General features: G+C 44.7%; 1 protein-coding gene across 2 annotated transcripts in view; it reads right to left on the bottom strand.

The window, feature by feature from the left end:
• LOC139564757 (zinc finger protein 385C-like) overlaps positions 1 to 15,068 on the bottom strand; it is a 196,710-nt gene that overhangs the window by 14,568 nt on the left and 167,074 nt on the right. For both annotated transcript variants that reach the window (XM_071384547.1, XM_071384548.1), the window contains 2 exons: positions 10,578 to 10,688; positions 4,698 to 4,929 (listed from right to left, as the gene is read on the bottom strand). In XM_071384547.1, coding sequence (XP_071240648.1) covers positions 4,698 to 4,929; positions 10,578 to 10,688 — 343 coding nt within the window. The remainder of the gene's footprint in view (positions 1 to 4,697; positions 4,930 to 10,577; positions 10,689 to 15,068) is intronic.

Below are 15,068 nucleotides of genomic sequence, written 5' to 3' on the forward strand. Positions count from 1 at the left end.
AGTGTATGAGAGCACACTCGTTCAGTTCGGCTAGCTAGTTCGGATAGGCGCCAGCCGAACTGAAGCACACTCTCAAACACCCTCCACAATCCTACTGGCCCCATTGATTTTCTCTTCCAAGTCCCAGAGTAAATTCATCATGGAGATAAGGGCTCTTCCTTATCGTTCTCCTTCCGGAGGAGAAGGAACCCTATAAGGCTGAGATTAGACAATCCTTCCTCTCTGTAATGTAATGCGAGACTGAATCCTGGGAGATTCAGGTCCCCCCTCCAGCAGGGGATTGGTATGATCCTGGGCTTATGTGAAAGACAAGGATTGGGCCACCTGAGAAGACTCTGGGGGGGAGGGATAGTGATCAATGGATTTAGCAGGAGGCCCAGAGAGGAGGACAGAGGCTTGTGGGAATTAGTCGCTCCTCAGATGCCAGACGCCTTAAACTCATGAAGGGTTTTATTCTGAGCAGGAATGTTTAAGGTATCGTACCGCTGTTCACTTACAGTGCCTTCAGAAAGTATTCACACTCCTTAACTTTTTCCACATTTTGTTGTGTTACAGCCTGAATTTAAAATGGATTACATTTAGATTGTGTCACAATAACCCATACTTTCTCAGTTGAATTGTGCTTTGCGAAATGTTTACAAATGTATTAAAAATGAAAAGTAAAAATGTCTTGAGTCAATAGGTATTCAATCCCTTTGTTATGGCAAGTCTAAATAAGCTCTGGAGTAAAAATGTGCTTAACAAGTCACATAATAAGTTGCATGGATTCCCTCTGTGTGCAATAATAGTGTTTAACATGATTTTTTAATGACTACCTCATCTCTGTACCCCACAATTATCTGTACGGTCCCTTTCCAATGCCTCGCAAAGAAGGGCACCTACTGGTAGATGGGTACAAAAAAGCAAACATTGAATATCCCTTTGAGCATGGTGACGTTATTAATTACATTTTGGATGATGTATCAATACACCCAGTCGCTACAAAAATACAGGCATCCTTCCTAACTCAGTTGCCGGAGAGGAAGGAAACCGCTCAGATTTCACCATGAATCCAATGGTGACATTAAAACAGTTACAGAGTTTAATGGCTGTGATAGGAGAAAACTGAGCATGGATCAACAAAATTGTAGTTACTCCACAATACTAAATGACAAAGTGAAAAGAAGGAAGCCTGTACAGAATAAAAATATTCCAAAACATGCATCCTCTTTGCAATAAGGCACTAAAGTAAAACTGAAAAAAATGTGGCAAAGAAATTAACTTTATGTTCTGAATACAAAGCGTTGTCCCGTCGTCCGTGAGAGATTACATGGTTATCAAAACGCCACGACAAGGTAAGCCTACATGAAACACAGGCCTTATTTTAAGTGTTTCTAAAATTCCCTATGGGAAAATGAATGGTGGGAAAATGATTGGAACCATTTCCCTGTTTGACCACTAGGTTTTATAGACACCTCCACTGTGGGGCTCTATAAATACTTTCTGAATGCACGGTATAAGGACTAACTCTGGAGGAACTTCTGGTAAGTTCCCACATTGATGCACATAATACAGATAGATGTAAAACATGATACAGCTTGACTTTGAAATGTCCAATGACTCAAAATCAAATAGTACCCTTACTTCCTAGACCTCAAATGTCTTAAAAAGAAAAACAACCATGGCAGTGATGTTGCGGAGTAGCACGACACAGATGCATCTTTGGGTAAGCACAAGGATTCCCTTTGGGCAACACCCTTTGTCAATCAGTGTCCTCCTCACTCATTCCAAACGTGCCCTGACTGACTGACTGAAGTGACTGTCACCCCAACGCTGGCTGCCAGCTCTAAGGCCAGTGTATTGGCAGTGAAGAGCCCCACACTGTCTGAGGAACGGAGGGCTACAAATCCCTCTCCTGCAAAGAATCGATGTTCAGATCGATGTCTTGTTGCGAGTCACTCGCTTATTTGACCATGGAAAGGCAGAACAGTCCAATTAAATCAGTGTGTAGGGCTTAGACTGTAAACAGTGCAGTATCTGAATACCGTATCTGTAAACTGTAGAGTCAGAGGGTATTGACTACATGACAGAGCTGACTGTTGTCATAGAGCTAGTAGCTATATTAATATTCTGATTAGAAGACTGTTAAAACAAGCTCACTCACTAGCGGAGCAGTGGTGAGACCTCATCACCATGTTCGTTAAACCAGCAGTGTGGAAGCCACACACACACACACACACACACACACACACACACACACACACACACACACACACACACACACACACACACACACACACACACACACACACACACACACACACACACACACACACACACACACACACACACACGCTTGTCTAGAATCACTAGTCCGTGACACTCTTAAAGAAAATGGACAACTTCCTCAAGGGAAATCCACGCTATATTTCATCATTACAGAGACGTCTGAGTCCTGTTCCCCTTGGAGACAGCTTCAACAAAAGAGTCAATCAAACGCTGAGGTGATTGATGGTTGTCATTGACGATGCCGGGCCCAGTGTCTCTAGGCACCAGTATGCCAATCTCTCTCTCTCTCTCTCGCTCTCTCTCTCTTTTTCAAATGGAAAATCATTCAACAAAATAATAATCATAATTTATATCAGTCTAATCGAGGTGTAGATTACATGACACATGCCAGTGTTCTAACTTGTAACACAGCTGCATGGGATTTCTACTAATGCGACTCAGTGCATCCAATGGCAATGTCTGTAAAGTCGGCTAGTGTGGATATGATGGAATCTATCCCTTGATTGGTTCTCAATGGGTGGCAACATGGGCATTTTGGTCCGATTGGCACCTGCCATGCTGAGTTAGATGACAGACAGAGATAATTTCAGTGTTAATTTTGAGTGTTCCCCAATTACAGTTTGGCATTGTCGAGCTCACCGCCACTGGCTCGCTTGGCTGCATTTCAATTTCACATCGGGCCAAACACACAATGTGGCTTATTAAAGAGCGTACCTCATTGCAAAATTGACTCAGAACTGTAAAATGATTTACAACATAAAAAAAACAGGCACAGCTTATCTACTTTCTCTTTCCACCGCCTCTCTTGTTCCCCCTCTCCTCTACCCCATCTCTCTCTCTACCTTTCATTCATTTCATCTTATCTCTCGTTTTCTACTCTTTTCGTCCTCGCCGCTGCAACCCCCTTTCAGACCTTTCTCTACGACGACAGAATATTTATATTAGATTTGATGAGTGAGAGCGTTATCTCGCTCCCAGTCCTTTGTCCAGTTTCTCCTCTCAGAGAGAGAGAGAGAGAGAGAGAGAGAGAGAAAGAGAGAAAGAGAGAAAGAGAGAGAGAGAGAGGGAGAGTCAGTCAGTGAGCGCTGGGGGAAAGTAAAGTGTAGACTCTCTCCCAACCCCCACCTCACTTCACCCTGATACCTTCCTATCTCTCCTCACTAATATTCCCTCTAACATCAGAAAGAAACTAGTTTGAAATTCAGGTCTTAACAGTAATATTTTTCAGGCCAGAGTGGTGGAGGGATAGATAGGAGGGAGGGAGGGATGAAGGAGGGATATACAGGATAGAGGAGGAAACTAGTCTAGCAGACAGATCCTCGAGTCCCATCGCTACAGATGGATAAACAGGGCTTCTGAATCTAAATGGGATCAATCATGTAATGTAATGGAGTAATGGATGCTCTCTACTGACTTCATCAAAAGAGCAGAGCTACATTTACATGTATTGGTCCCAGACTCAGGAGATACATCCATAGTCTAGTCAGGTCCATTGTGGGGGATTTCTCTCATGTCACAAACAGTACGCCTACGTCCTAAATAGCACCCTATTCCCTATGTGGTGTGCTACTTTTGACCAGTCAAAAATAGTGCACCACATAGAGAATAGGGTGCCGTTTGGGACACAGCTTATATAAGTGTGCTGCAGTCAGATCATTCCTTGACTTCACAGAACTCTTTAGGAACTCCTGTACAGGGACCAGGCATTTCTCTACAAGCAGGGCAAACAGAGGGGAAGTGTGCAGGGAGAGTAAATTGAGAACGTTGGGGGTAAGCAAACAATCCCCCAGGCTCAGAGCCACCATCCACCACCACCACGGGGGACAGATTGGATATAAGGCCCAGCTGGGAGGGGCCTGGGGACCACGGGGGTTACGATTGGATGTTTGGGGGTACCGCCGTTCTATCCTCTCATACCCATGTTCCTGATCATGGTGTATGTGTGGGACAGGCCCTCCTGTTGTTAGACTTTAAACAGCAGACATTAAATAACACAGTAGAGAGGAGGGAGGGAGGGTGGAGGAGAGGGAGGGGGGGAGACAGGGTAGCATCAAGAAATAATAATGACAAAGTACCGGAAGAGATGAGAGAGGGATGGAGGGAAAGGGATGAGATGAAGGGAGAGGGATGGAGGAGGAGGAAGATGGGAGGACCGGAGAGAAATGGGGAGAGAGAAGACGGATGAAAGGAAGAAAGAGGGATTGAAAGGGGTGGAAAGTGATGGAAAGAGAGTAGATGGATAAGAGGTAAGATGGAGAAGAGTAAAGGGGGAAAGAGAGGGATGAGGGAAGATAAGTGAGCAAAGGGGAAAAGCAGAAAACATCAACAGAAAAAGGAGAGAAAAATTGAAAGAAAGATCATCTACACAGAGTGAATATAGATAGGTTTCTGTTGTTCCCTTTTCTCCCTCTCACTATCAGTTAACTTACTCGTTGCCTCCATCGGGCCTGTGTCCATGAGTGCGGGGAGGGTCTCAGTGGGAAGTGTAACAGTCGCAGCAGTCTTAGCCCTCTCTCTGTCCCGCTCTCGGTCTCGTTCCCGGTCTCTCTCCCTGCCTGTGGACGTGGCTTCCCCAAGTCGACGCTGACGGTTCTTCTGGGCCTCCATGGCTTTCAGCTTCCGGGCATGTTTATGCCCCTTATAGTGCGCTTCTGCCTGGTTCTGGAAGGGACCCCACAGAGAGCAGAAACACCACAGGAAGGTTAGCAGTAGCACTTATCCATAAATTGTTTTAAGACATGCACATTTAAAACACTCAAATATACAGTACCTCTTCAAAAATAGAAATGACATTTTCATCTTTACACACACACACACAAGACCTGGGTTCAAATACTATTTAGGACATTTCAGGTACTTTCAAATACACTTGGAAGTGAATATTTAGATATTTTTTATTTGAAAAGACAAGTAGTTGAAAATTGGAATGTATTTGGAAATACCCTTGGAAAGTATTTGAAAATACTCCAATACACTGACTCAAATACACTCCCATGCATTTAACCCAGGCATTTGTAATAGGCTATTTATAGAACATTATTTGAAAATACTTTTAAATAGAAGTAGTTGATTCGGGCCACATTATTTGACAATATTCAAATACGCAGAAAACAATTATTTAAATAACAAATATTCAAATACGTATTTGAACCCAGGTCTGACACATGCACACACACACACACACACACACACACACACACACACACACACACACACACACACACACACACACACACACACACAAACACACACTGCTGCCTGTGTGAAGGAGAGAGTCTGTTCCTACCTGATAAGAGCACTGGCACAGTGGGAGGCCAGAGGTATAATTGCATGTGGAATGTGCAAAAAGAGACAGGATCCCATCTCTACAATCAGAATACTAAATAGGCACGCTGAGACAGACCCTGCAAACAGCACGCACGCACACACCACACTAACACAACATACCAAGCATACTGTACACACATGTGCACATTTTGTCACATTCTCAGACACACTCAAAACACACACATACATTCTCCAAAAAGGACATACACACCCTGCAGCACATTTTACCTTCACATTTGAATAATTCTCATGACCCAGCTCAGTCCATGGGCAAATCCCCCGTTATCAGAGCAAATAGAAATAGCAGATGAATCGATGAAGAGATCTCTCATTAAAATGTAAACAGATTAAGCTGAGACCTGTATTGGACTAATATAAATTCAGTTTTGTTGGAGTGATGGATGACTACAAAGAAGGATAAATGACTAACAAGCATTACATGCCCCCACAAACACATACATATCCCCCACAGACAGTGACACATGCGCTCTCTCTCTCTCTCTCTAACACACAAACAGAACCTCACCATACATGACATTATGTTTGTTTTGACAAACTGCATTAGGACTGGGTGGAGTGGTGTCAGTAGTCCAAGCTGTCATCTAGACTAATGTTAATTACTGTAAGAATACAGTTCAGTACCATTTTCACAAGTATGTGGTGAATTTAAAACTCTCAGTACAAAACTCCCAACCTGGTAACACTTGTAACACATCCAGTCTTACATTCAAAACCTTTCATTGTGCATTCATTTTGTTTGGAGACATCTTTCACCACACAGCCATTGATCCAAAATAGAAGTTTACTGTGAAATATATTGAGTACATTAGTTTAATCACCAAAACACAACATAATGATATCTTCTCAATTTAGTTATTTTAACAACCCGTTAGCAATAGATAAAAATGCTATTTGAATGTAGTTATGCTGTTTTCACATTAGGCAATACACTTGCGCTACCGATTAAAATTGACTGAACATCAAATTCCCATAATTTCTATCCCATGTGTGATCAAAGGTGTGATCATCAAAGACATATTTCACAATGTAACAAACTAAATAAACGTCAGAAACATCATATTTAGCAGGCACTAGTTTGCATGAAGACTGTCTTGAGCATTTGGCCATAGGTTCTCATCGAAATCGTAGTAAATATCCTTATTATTCACACACCTGGTGAATAACCTTTCGGTATGGCGAATCGAAGCCTGGTCTGGATTGATGTTATTGCATGCCTCTTCGATGACCTGAAGGAGGGTGGTACACTTAGGCGGATGGCAATCATACATTTCCACCTGTATTGTAATCGTGTATTGTACTTTACAGTTGTCACGCCCTGGCCTTAGTATTCTTTGTTTTCTTTATGATTTTAGTTAGGTCAGGGTGTGACATGGGTATTTATGTGGGTTTTGTAGTGTCCAGGGTGATTGTATGGTTTAGGGGGTTTATTTAGAGTAGTTGGGTTTATGTTTAGGATAGTTGTCTAGCTGTGTCTATGTTGGGTGTAGTTGTCTAGGAAAGTCTATGGTTGCCTGAATGGGTTCCCAATTAGAGACAGCTGGTTTCTGTTGTCTCTGATTGGGAGCCATATTTAGGGTAGCCATAGGCTTTAGTTTGTTGTGGGGAATTGTCTATGTTGAACGTTTGTAGCCTGTGTGTGTGTGCACTACGTTTATTAGCTTCACGGTCGTTTATTGTTTTGTTAGGTTGTAAGTGTTTTGTTTCGTTTTGCCTTCTTCATAATAAAAGAAGATGGCTTATTTTCCACATGCTGCGTTTTGGTCCGTCTCTCCTCCACACGATCGTGACAACAGTAATGTATTTTTGACATGTATTGTAGTGTTCCTGGACATGGCTCAGTTCGTAAGAGCATGGCACTAGCAACATCAGAGTTGTGGGTTCGATTCCCACTTGAGTGTTACAGAACTGTGTCAGCCAGTGTCAAGAAGACCCGAGCAACTTCATTCTGGGGATGCATTTCGTTCTTGTTTTGGACTTTGCGGATGATTTGCGTATTGGTATTGTATTGCTATTGTATTACTACACTGTAGGAGCTAGAAACACAAGCATTTCACTTCACCTGCTGTAACATCTGCTTATATGTGCACGCGACCAATAAACTTTGATTTGATTTCTTTACAAACAGTATTTCTCTTGATCTTGTCAATACTGGATCAGATGTATTTTTTAAAACTTACTGTGGTGTAAAATCATTAGTTATTATCATGGTAGTACATTTGAGTATATATCATACTATTTATGTTTCTACTTTAGAGACATACATTTTTATTATCTATTGTAGTTCTCTAAATCTGTAGCAGACAAACCAGTATACATGTCAAATCTATAGGTTTACCAAGCGGATTAAGTAATAGTAAAATATATTTTTACAAAAGAGAAGAGAATCATATCAAAAGTAATGTGAGCATTGCATTGTGAAATGACTTTATATGTGGATGTATTGAAATGTGAAACGTGTATTTCTAGATGAACCATTAAGTTTGGCGAAAAAGTGACTGTATGATTTTGTGTGTTGTCCTTTTTGATGAACTTTTGTACTAAGAGTTATGAAAATTGCACCAAAGCGATAAAAAAAAAAGTATAATATTTTTGCTCCTGGGTGCTGATTGGCTGAAACCATGGTGACTGTGAAATATCAAGGCTACTGCACAAACAGCAAGACAAATAGTGAGCTCAGAATTGATCAAGTATATGCATTCATCACTCTTGCTGTTCTGCTCTGTCGTGAACTCATAATGATGAACTCACAGCCGTCTCTCAATCCAGCTCCTCTTTAGAATTCGAAGAATTTCCTATCTCGCCATATAAATGCAAATAAGTCATAAAATAACCCAAGCCGCAAATAGTCCTGAAATGAATTGTGGGGAAGAAATTAGAATGAAGAGAAAGAGTGGGTTCTACTTTGATGGGCAAGCCAATGAAGGAATCCTAAGTGTTAGAGAGAAGCGTGGAAGTGACTCACCCTGTTCAATTAAGCTTCTCTCACACAATGAGACCTTCTCATTAGAATGAATACAACACACTGATGCTCCTTTTGGGTTTTGTATCTTCTCTCAACTGCCTCAGACAGACAGACAGACAGACAGACAGACAGAGACAGACAGACACGTCTCATATGACAACAAAGCAATGTGGGTCAAAGTAAAAACCAAGGCAGATCAGATCCATCAGAGCCATGGTCTATGGCTATATGCAGTTAAATGTGTCCACTGTGTACAGTAATAACAAACCAAATGATGTACTTACTGTTCTGTGTCGGGAGCTCTGGCTATAAATAAACCAACAGCAGCCATCAACACTTCTTTAAACACTACATGGACTATAATATTTCACCATGTCGTCTGACTGATCGGCCGTGAAAATGCTTATGAGATTATTGTGCTGTGACAAATCAGCTCTGCTCTCTTTCAGCCCCCGTTACGTTCTCCGTTCTCCAGTCCAACTCCGAGCCATACAGGACGAGACACACAGAGAGACAGGGAGACACAGGGAGTGTGAAATGAACATTAGCATGAGCACTTAGCTTTTTAAAGGCACTGACTGTCACGTCACACCACCAGACATGAATGCAGGCTTTGAGACTCCTTCTGTAATGAAAAGCGCTATAGAAGTTGAATACATTTCTTATTACACCTTCTCCAAATAAGGCCTCTGTCTCGATCACTATCTGACTATTCAATGTGCTACATCGAATGTACGTTCACAACGAATATTCTTTATATTTCAAATAAACATTACAGAACGTGGAGCTAATGTACAATATCTAATAATAGATAGTATACAATATACCGCAAATAAATACTTATATAGAGATCTCCTCATTTTCCATTTGAAGTTTATTTACAGCTTGACTGAGGAAGTTTTCCTCCTCCCTATAATGGGCTGTTTAAAGCTCAGTGCCCCCCTCCCTCCTCAGACCCCCAGACCTGACACCTCTCTCCAACTGTAGCTGGCGCTGTGCGGAGGGAGGGTGGGAATGGGATTTGCTCTACCGTGTGAAGCCTGGAGAGAACGCCTGCCACTGTCTACTCTGCTTTCCTTTCCCCCTCAGCCTCTTCTGTGTCTCTGCTCCTCTTTGAAGATCAAGTCTCAAGAGGATGTGTGTGTGTGTGTGTGAAACAGTATTTGTGTGTTCCTCTGTGCGTATGCGTAAGTGAGAGAGCGAGAGAGAGGGACAGGGAGAAAGAGTTTTTTTTCATTTTAAAATCAGCCTTTGCCCAACTCTTAGGTGCTTGTGTGTTCAAGACATTCCATTTCATTGGTTGTTTGTTTATGTGACTGTGTGTATGTGACTGTGACTGTGACTGTGTGCGTGTGTGTGTGTGTGTGTGTGTGTTTGAGGTGGCAGGAATGGGAGAAATCAAAAGAGCAGTTGAGAATGTTGGCTCCTGCCTGGGCTCGTGATTGTTTCTGCTCTTTGCTGATAAACGGAAGCTTTCCCTGCTGTCTAATCCCTCGCACCAATACAACCTACCGCAGTACACCAACACACGCACACTCACACACACACACACACACGCACACACACACACACACACACACACACGCACACACACCACTTCCGATATCCAGGAATACAGAAAAGCAAATGAATACCTTCCGATTGAATAATAAGAACATTTTACACAGAGGAACACACATGCACGAGCGTTTGGATGCACACACACAAACACACGCATGCACGCTCAGAGCCCAACTGGACTCCCTATCAGCCGCCACAGACAAGCTGCTGTGAGTCAGTAAAGATGATAAGAGCTCAGGTCATTTGGAACAGCTTTGTTTTCTTACAACATTAAAGAAGATAGAAGGAAGGAACAAATACATTTTAATTTATTCTAACTGTCAAATCTACCAACTAAAGTCTGCAACTCACTTTCCTTCTCTCTTAATCACTCTCTCCCTCTCGCAGTCATGCAGACAAACACACACACACACACACAGCATTCACAGCATTCTCTTACCGGTGAGTTGAAGCGCAGGTGACAGATGTTACAGGAGATGATCTGTTTCTTCTTGAGTGGCTGAGGGACGCCAAACGTGTGGTTGATCACCGCCTTCTGCACCGGGTCCATCTGCAGGACAGACAGGAGACCAGGGGTTAAATCTATCAGTCCATCCGTGACCTCTGACCCCTGATACCCCTATAAATCCACTGGGATTGACCACAACAAAACTGCATGGAGAATTGGAGACACAGCTAACGTCAGCCTGAGGATGCAATGGCATGCGAGCTCTGATCCAGGGCAGTATAGTGAGAAGTAGCTCGAGAATGGTACTTTGACCAGACAATATAGACGACAGGTCACATGACTTTTACTGTCTATGTGCCTAAAGCCTCCAGACATTCCTGAGAGAGGGAAGATATTCTCTCCCCATCACAGCTTATAGGGGTTGTGAGGCCAGAGCCAGGGTGACTGCTCTGGGTTTGATTAGAATGGCTGGATTGCATGACGACAGCTGATTTCAGTGTGGCACCCATCAGCACGGTATCAAATATAACAATCACCCTGGATCCTTCCCCAGCCTGGCGTCTGGCTCGCCCCGCGCTGCCCTCTCCTCAGAGACAGAGAGGGAGGTGGGGGGGTGGCTGTGCCCGCTGTGGAGGGCTGGGTTGGAACAATGTGCTGGGCAAGCCATGTTACACTCAGTGTAACCAGATAGACGTCTTCCCTGGCATCACTTCACAACAGTGGCTGTGTGTGTGGATGGCACTGGCTATTGTCTGATACACAACACTAAACAATGGCTGCCCCTCAATACACACACAGGCATGAACACACACACACACACACACACACACACACACTCAAAGAAAACAGCTCTGTTTCTGTGTTGACTCTAAATAATCTGTTTTCAAAGGCCAGATGTGGTCGGGTGTGGAATCGAAACAACCTTAAACACACCGGTCTTACAACCCTCATCCTGTGCAACACTGCTTGCCTGCTGTTCCCTCAAGGGTAACCCTACGCCCCTCTATTCTGGCTCCTTAAACAACGCGGTGCAGTGCTGCTACCTCAGGGAGTAACTAACCTTTCCCTTCCGAAGCCAAACCTGTGTCATGGAAACAGAGCTCCTCTACACTGTGCCCTCTGGCCACCTTCACAGGGTACGCCGCACACAACTATTTGTTTTAGGGAGCTGAGAGAATGTGGCCATTGTTCGCCCGCAGCCATCCTGAACATGCCGGTGTAAATGCACCTATTGTCCGGCCCACTTCCTCTCTCCCCCCCTCCCCTCTGCAGACAGGAGCTATCTCACGGCGGGCCGCAGCTGAAACGATGATTGAGGTGCAGGGGGGGGTGCAGGGGGAGACTGGGGTCTATTTAGCTCGTGAGACAGGTGCATTCATCTTTCCCCTGCACACGCCCCGAACAACGTGTGCCTCTGCCTCCCCGGGCCCCAGAGAACCGGAATGTCACCATTGAGACTGGAGCTGGAGTCCCAAATTAGACTCTATCCCTATGTAGTGCACTACTTTTGACCAGGGCCGGTAGTGCACTAAACTGGGAATAGGGTGCCATTTAGGACACATCCCAGGAAAGAGGAAAGGTGAGACTGGAAGAGGGGGAAGGGTTCTAGTGATTAATGCCATAGCTGTATTGGTCTGCTGTGTGTTATATTAGCTAGGTCACATAGCCGCTATAGGCTAATTATTCTGTGCCAGAAGTCTCAGGTGGGCGTTATTTGCTGTTATTAACTCTTGAAGGCTGGTTGAATTCTAGGGAGTTGGTGGCAAGCGAAAGGCTACGTAGCACATCTGCTAGCTGTATGCTAGAGAAGTAGTGTTTCACAGATGAATTCATAGTGTGGTGATACTGTCGTTTTCTGGCGGTGTGTTTTTTTCTGTGCTGGAAGGCTGTATGTATGAATAATGCAGCTGTTACTACTACTAATACTGCTGCTCTGACTGGTTGGCTAGTTTACTCCCTGGCTTTGTGATTGGCTAGGCAGGGTTTCTCACCGGGCTTCCTGGGTGACCGGTGGCTGTGGGTGGTGGTCTGCCAGTGATCACACACAGAGGGAGCCTTTCACTTGGAAAGTCTGTACTCCACCACCCGATACAGGACACGTGCACGCTCCCAGATGACCATCCGATACAAGACACGTGAACGCTCCCAGATGACCATCCGATACAAGACACGTGCATGCTCCCAGATGACCATCCGATAAAGGACACGTGAACGCTCCCAGATGACCATCTGATGCAGGACACGCGCACGCACCCAGATGACCATCCGATACAGGATACGTGCACACTCCCAGACAACCATCTGATACAGGACACGCGCACAACGCTCCCAGACAACCATCCGACACAGGACACGTGCCCCCTCCCAGACGACCACCCGATACAGGACACGTGCACGCTCCCAGACCACCATCCGATACAGGACACGTGCACACTCCCAGACGACCATCTGATACAGGACACGTGCACACTCCCAGACGACCATCTGATACAGGACATGTGCACACTCCCAGATGATCATCTGATACAGGACACGTGCACACTCCCAGGCGACTGGGAGTTGGAGCAACAATGGCTCAGCCGCTAAGTGGAAACACTTACTATCGAGTTCCAAACTGCCACTGGAAGCAACATCAGCACAATAACTGTTAGTCGGGAGCTTCATGAAATGGGTTTCCATGGCCGAGCAGCCGCACACAAGACTAAGATCACCATGCCCAATACCAAGCGTCAGCTGGAACAGTGGAAACGCGTTCTCTGGAGTGATGAATCACACTTCACCAACTGGCAGTCTGACAGACGAATCTGAGTTTGGCAGCTGCCTGGAGAACGCTACCTGCCCAAATGCATAGTGCCAACTGTAAAATTTGGTGGAGGAGGAATAATGGTCTGGGGCTATTTTTCATGGTTTGGGCTAGGCCCCTTACTTCCAGTAAAGGGAAATCTTAACGTTACAGCATACAATGACATTCTAGACGATTTTCTGCTTCCAAAGTTGTGGCAACAGTTTGGGTAAGGCCCTTTCCTGTTTCAGCATGACAATGCCCCCAGGCACAAAGCGAGGTCCAGACAGAAATGGTTTGTAGAGATCGGTGTGGAAGAACTTGACTGGCCTGCACAGAGCCCTGACCTCAACCCCATCAAACGCCTTTGAGATTAATTGGAACGTCGATTACGAGCCAGGCCTAATCGCCCAACATCGGTGCCCAACCTCACTATTGCTCTTGTGGCTGAATGGAAGCAAGTCCCCACAGAAATGTTAAAAAATCTTGTGGAAAACCTTCTCAGAAGAGTGGAGGCTGTTGTAGCAGCAAAGGGAGGACCAATTCCATATTATTGCCCATGATTTTGGAATGAGATGTTTGACAAGCAGATGTCCACATACTCTTGGTCATGTAGTGAACGCGCGCACGCACGCACACAGTCTGTAAGAGAAGGATCAAAGACTCACAATTTCTTAATTCTAGACACAGAAGCATCTGAAGAAATGTAACCAGCAGACTGCAGGTGTGTAAAGCTGTGTGGCTTATAGGTCTGTTTGAAAACAAAAGATATGTGGGCTTGTCTCTGCGATGCTGGTATTAAATCTTCCACGATGCTGAGGGGGAAAACACTCTAGGAATAACAATTATACCTCAAAGCCCAGGAGAAAGGAAAAGTTCCAACTACTACAGGCTGTAACATGCGTCGGTGGGACCGGGAGACAAGTCTAGCACCGTAAGGGGCTGAGGGGTCAGCGGTCAATAAAGCGGTCATTAAAACAGTAGTATGGTTGTTGAATATCACATCATCAGAATCCCTGGATGCCCAGTCAGCAGCTCAGTGTGAGCTCACTCAACCCCTCCTCCCCTGTACGGCATTCTTTCTTTCTAACAGTTTATTTAACATTTTCAAAACAACACAGTCAACAACATATATACAAAACAACAGCGATGTCGAGGTCTTCCAAAAGTAGAACATGTGTCACGTTCGTCATAATGATAGGACGAAGGCGCAGCGTGCGTAGAGTTCCACATATTTTAATAAATTTAAACAAAACAATAAAGCACAAGAGAAACATGACGCTACTGGTGTGCACACAGGCAACTATCTGTAGACAAGATCCCACGAAGCACAATGAGGAAATGGCTGCCTAAATATGATCCCCAATCAGAGACAACGATAAACAGCTGTCTCTGATTGGGAAACATACCAGGCCAACATAAACCATTAATCACCTAGATGACCCACCCTAGTCACTATCACGCCCCAACCAACAGAGAATAAACAGCTCTCTATGGTCAGGGCGTGACAGTACCGCCCCCCAAAGTTGCGGACTCCGACCGCAAAACCTGACTCAATAGGGGAGGGTCTGGGTGGGCATCTACGATGGATGACACAGGGCGTTGGGGGCGGCTCCGGTGTGGGGCGAAGTACCCACTCCACTCGCAGATACGTCATCCTCCATGGCGGCTCTGGTGCGGGGATCGTCGCCGGAGGCTCC

This window comes from Salvelinus alpinus, chromosome 36, assembly GCF_045679555.1.
Source record: "Salvelinus alpinus chromosome 36, SLU_Salpinus.1, whole genome shotgun sequence".
NCBI lineage: Eukaryota > Metazoa > Chordata > Actinopteri > Salmoniformes > Salmonidae > Salvelinus > Salvelinus alpinus.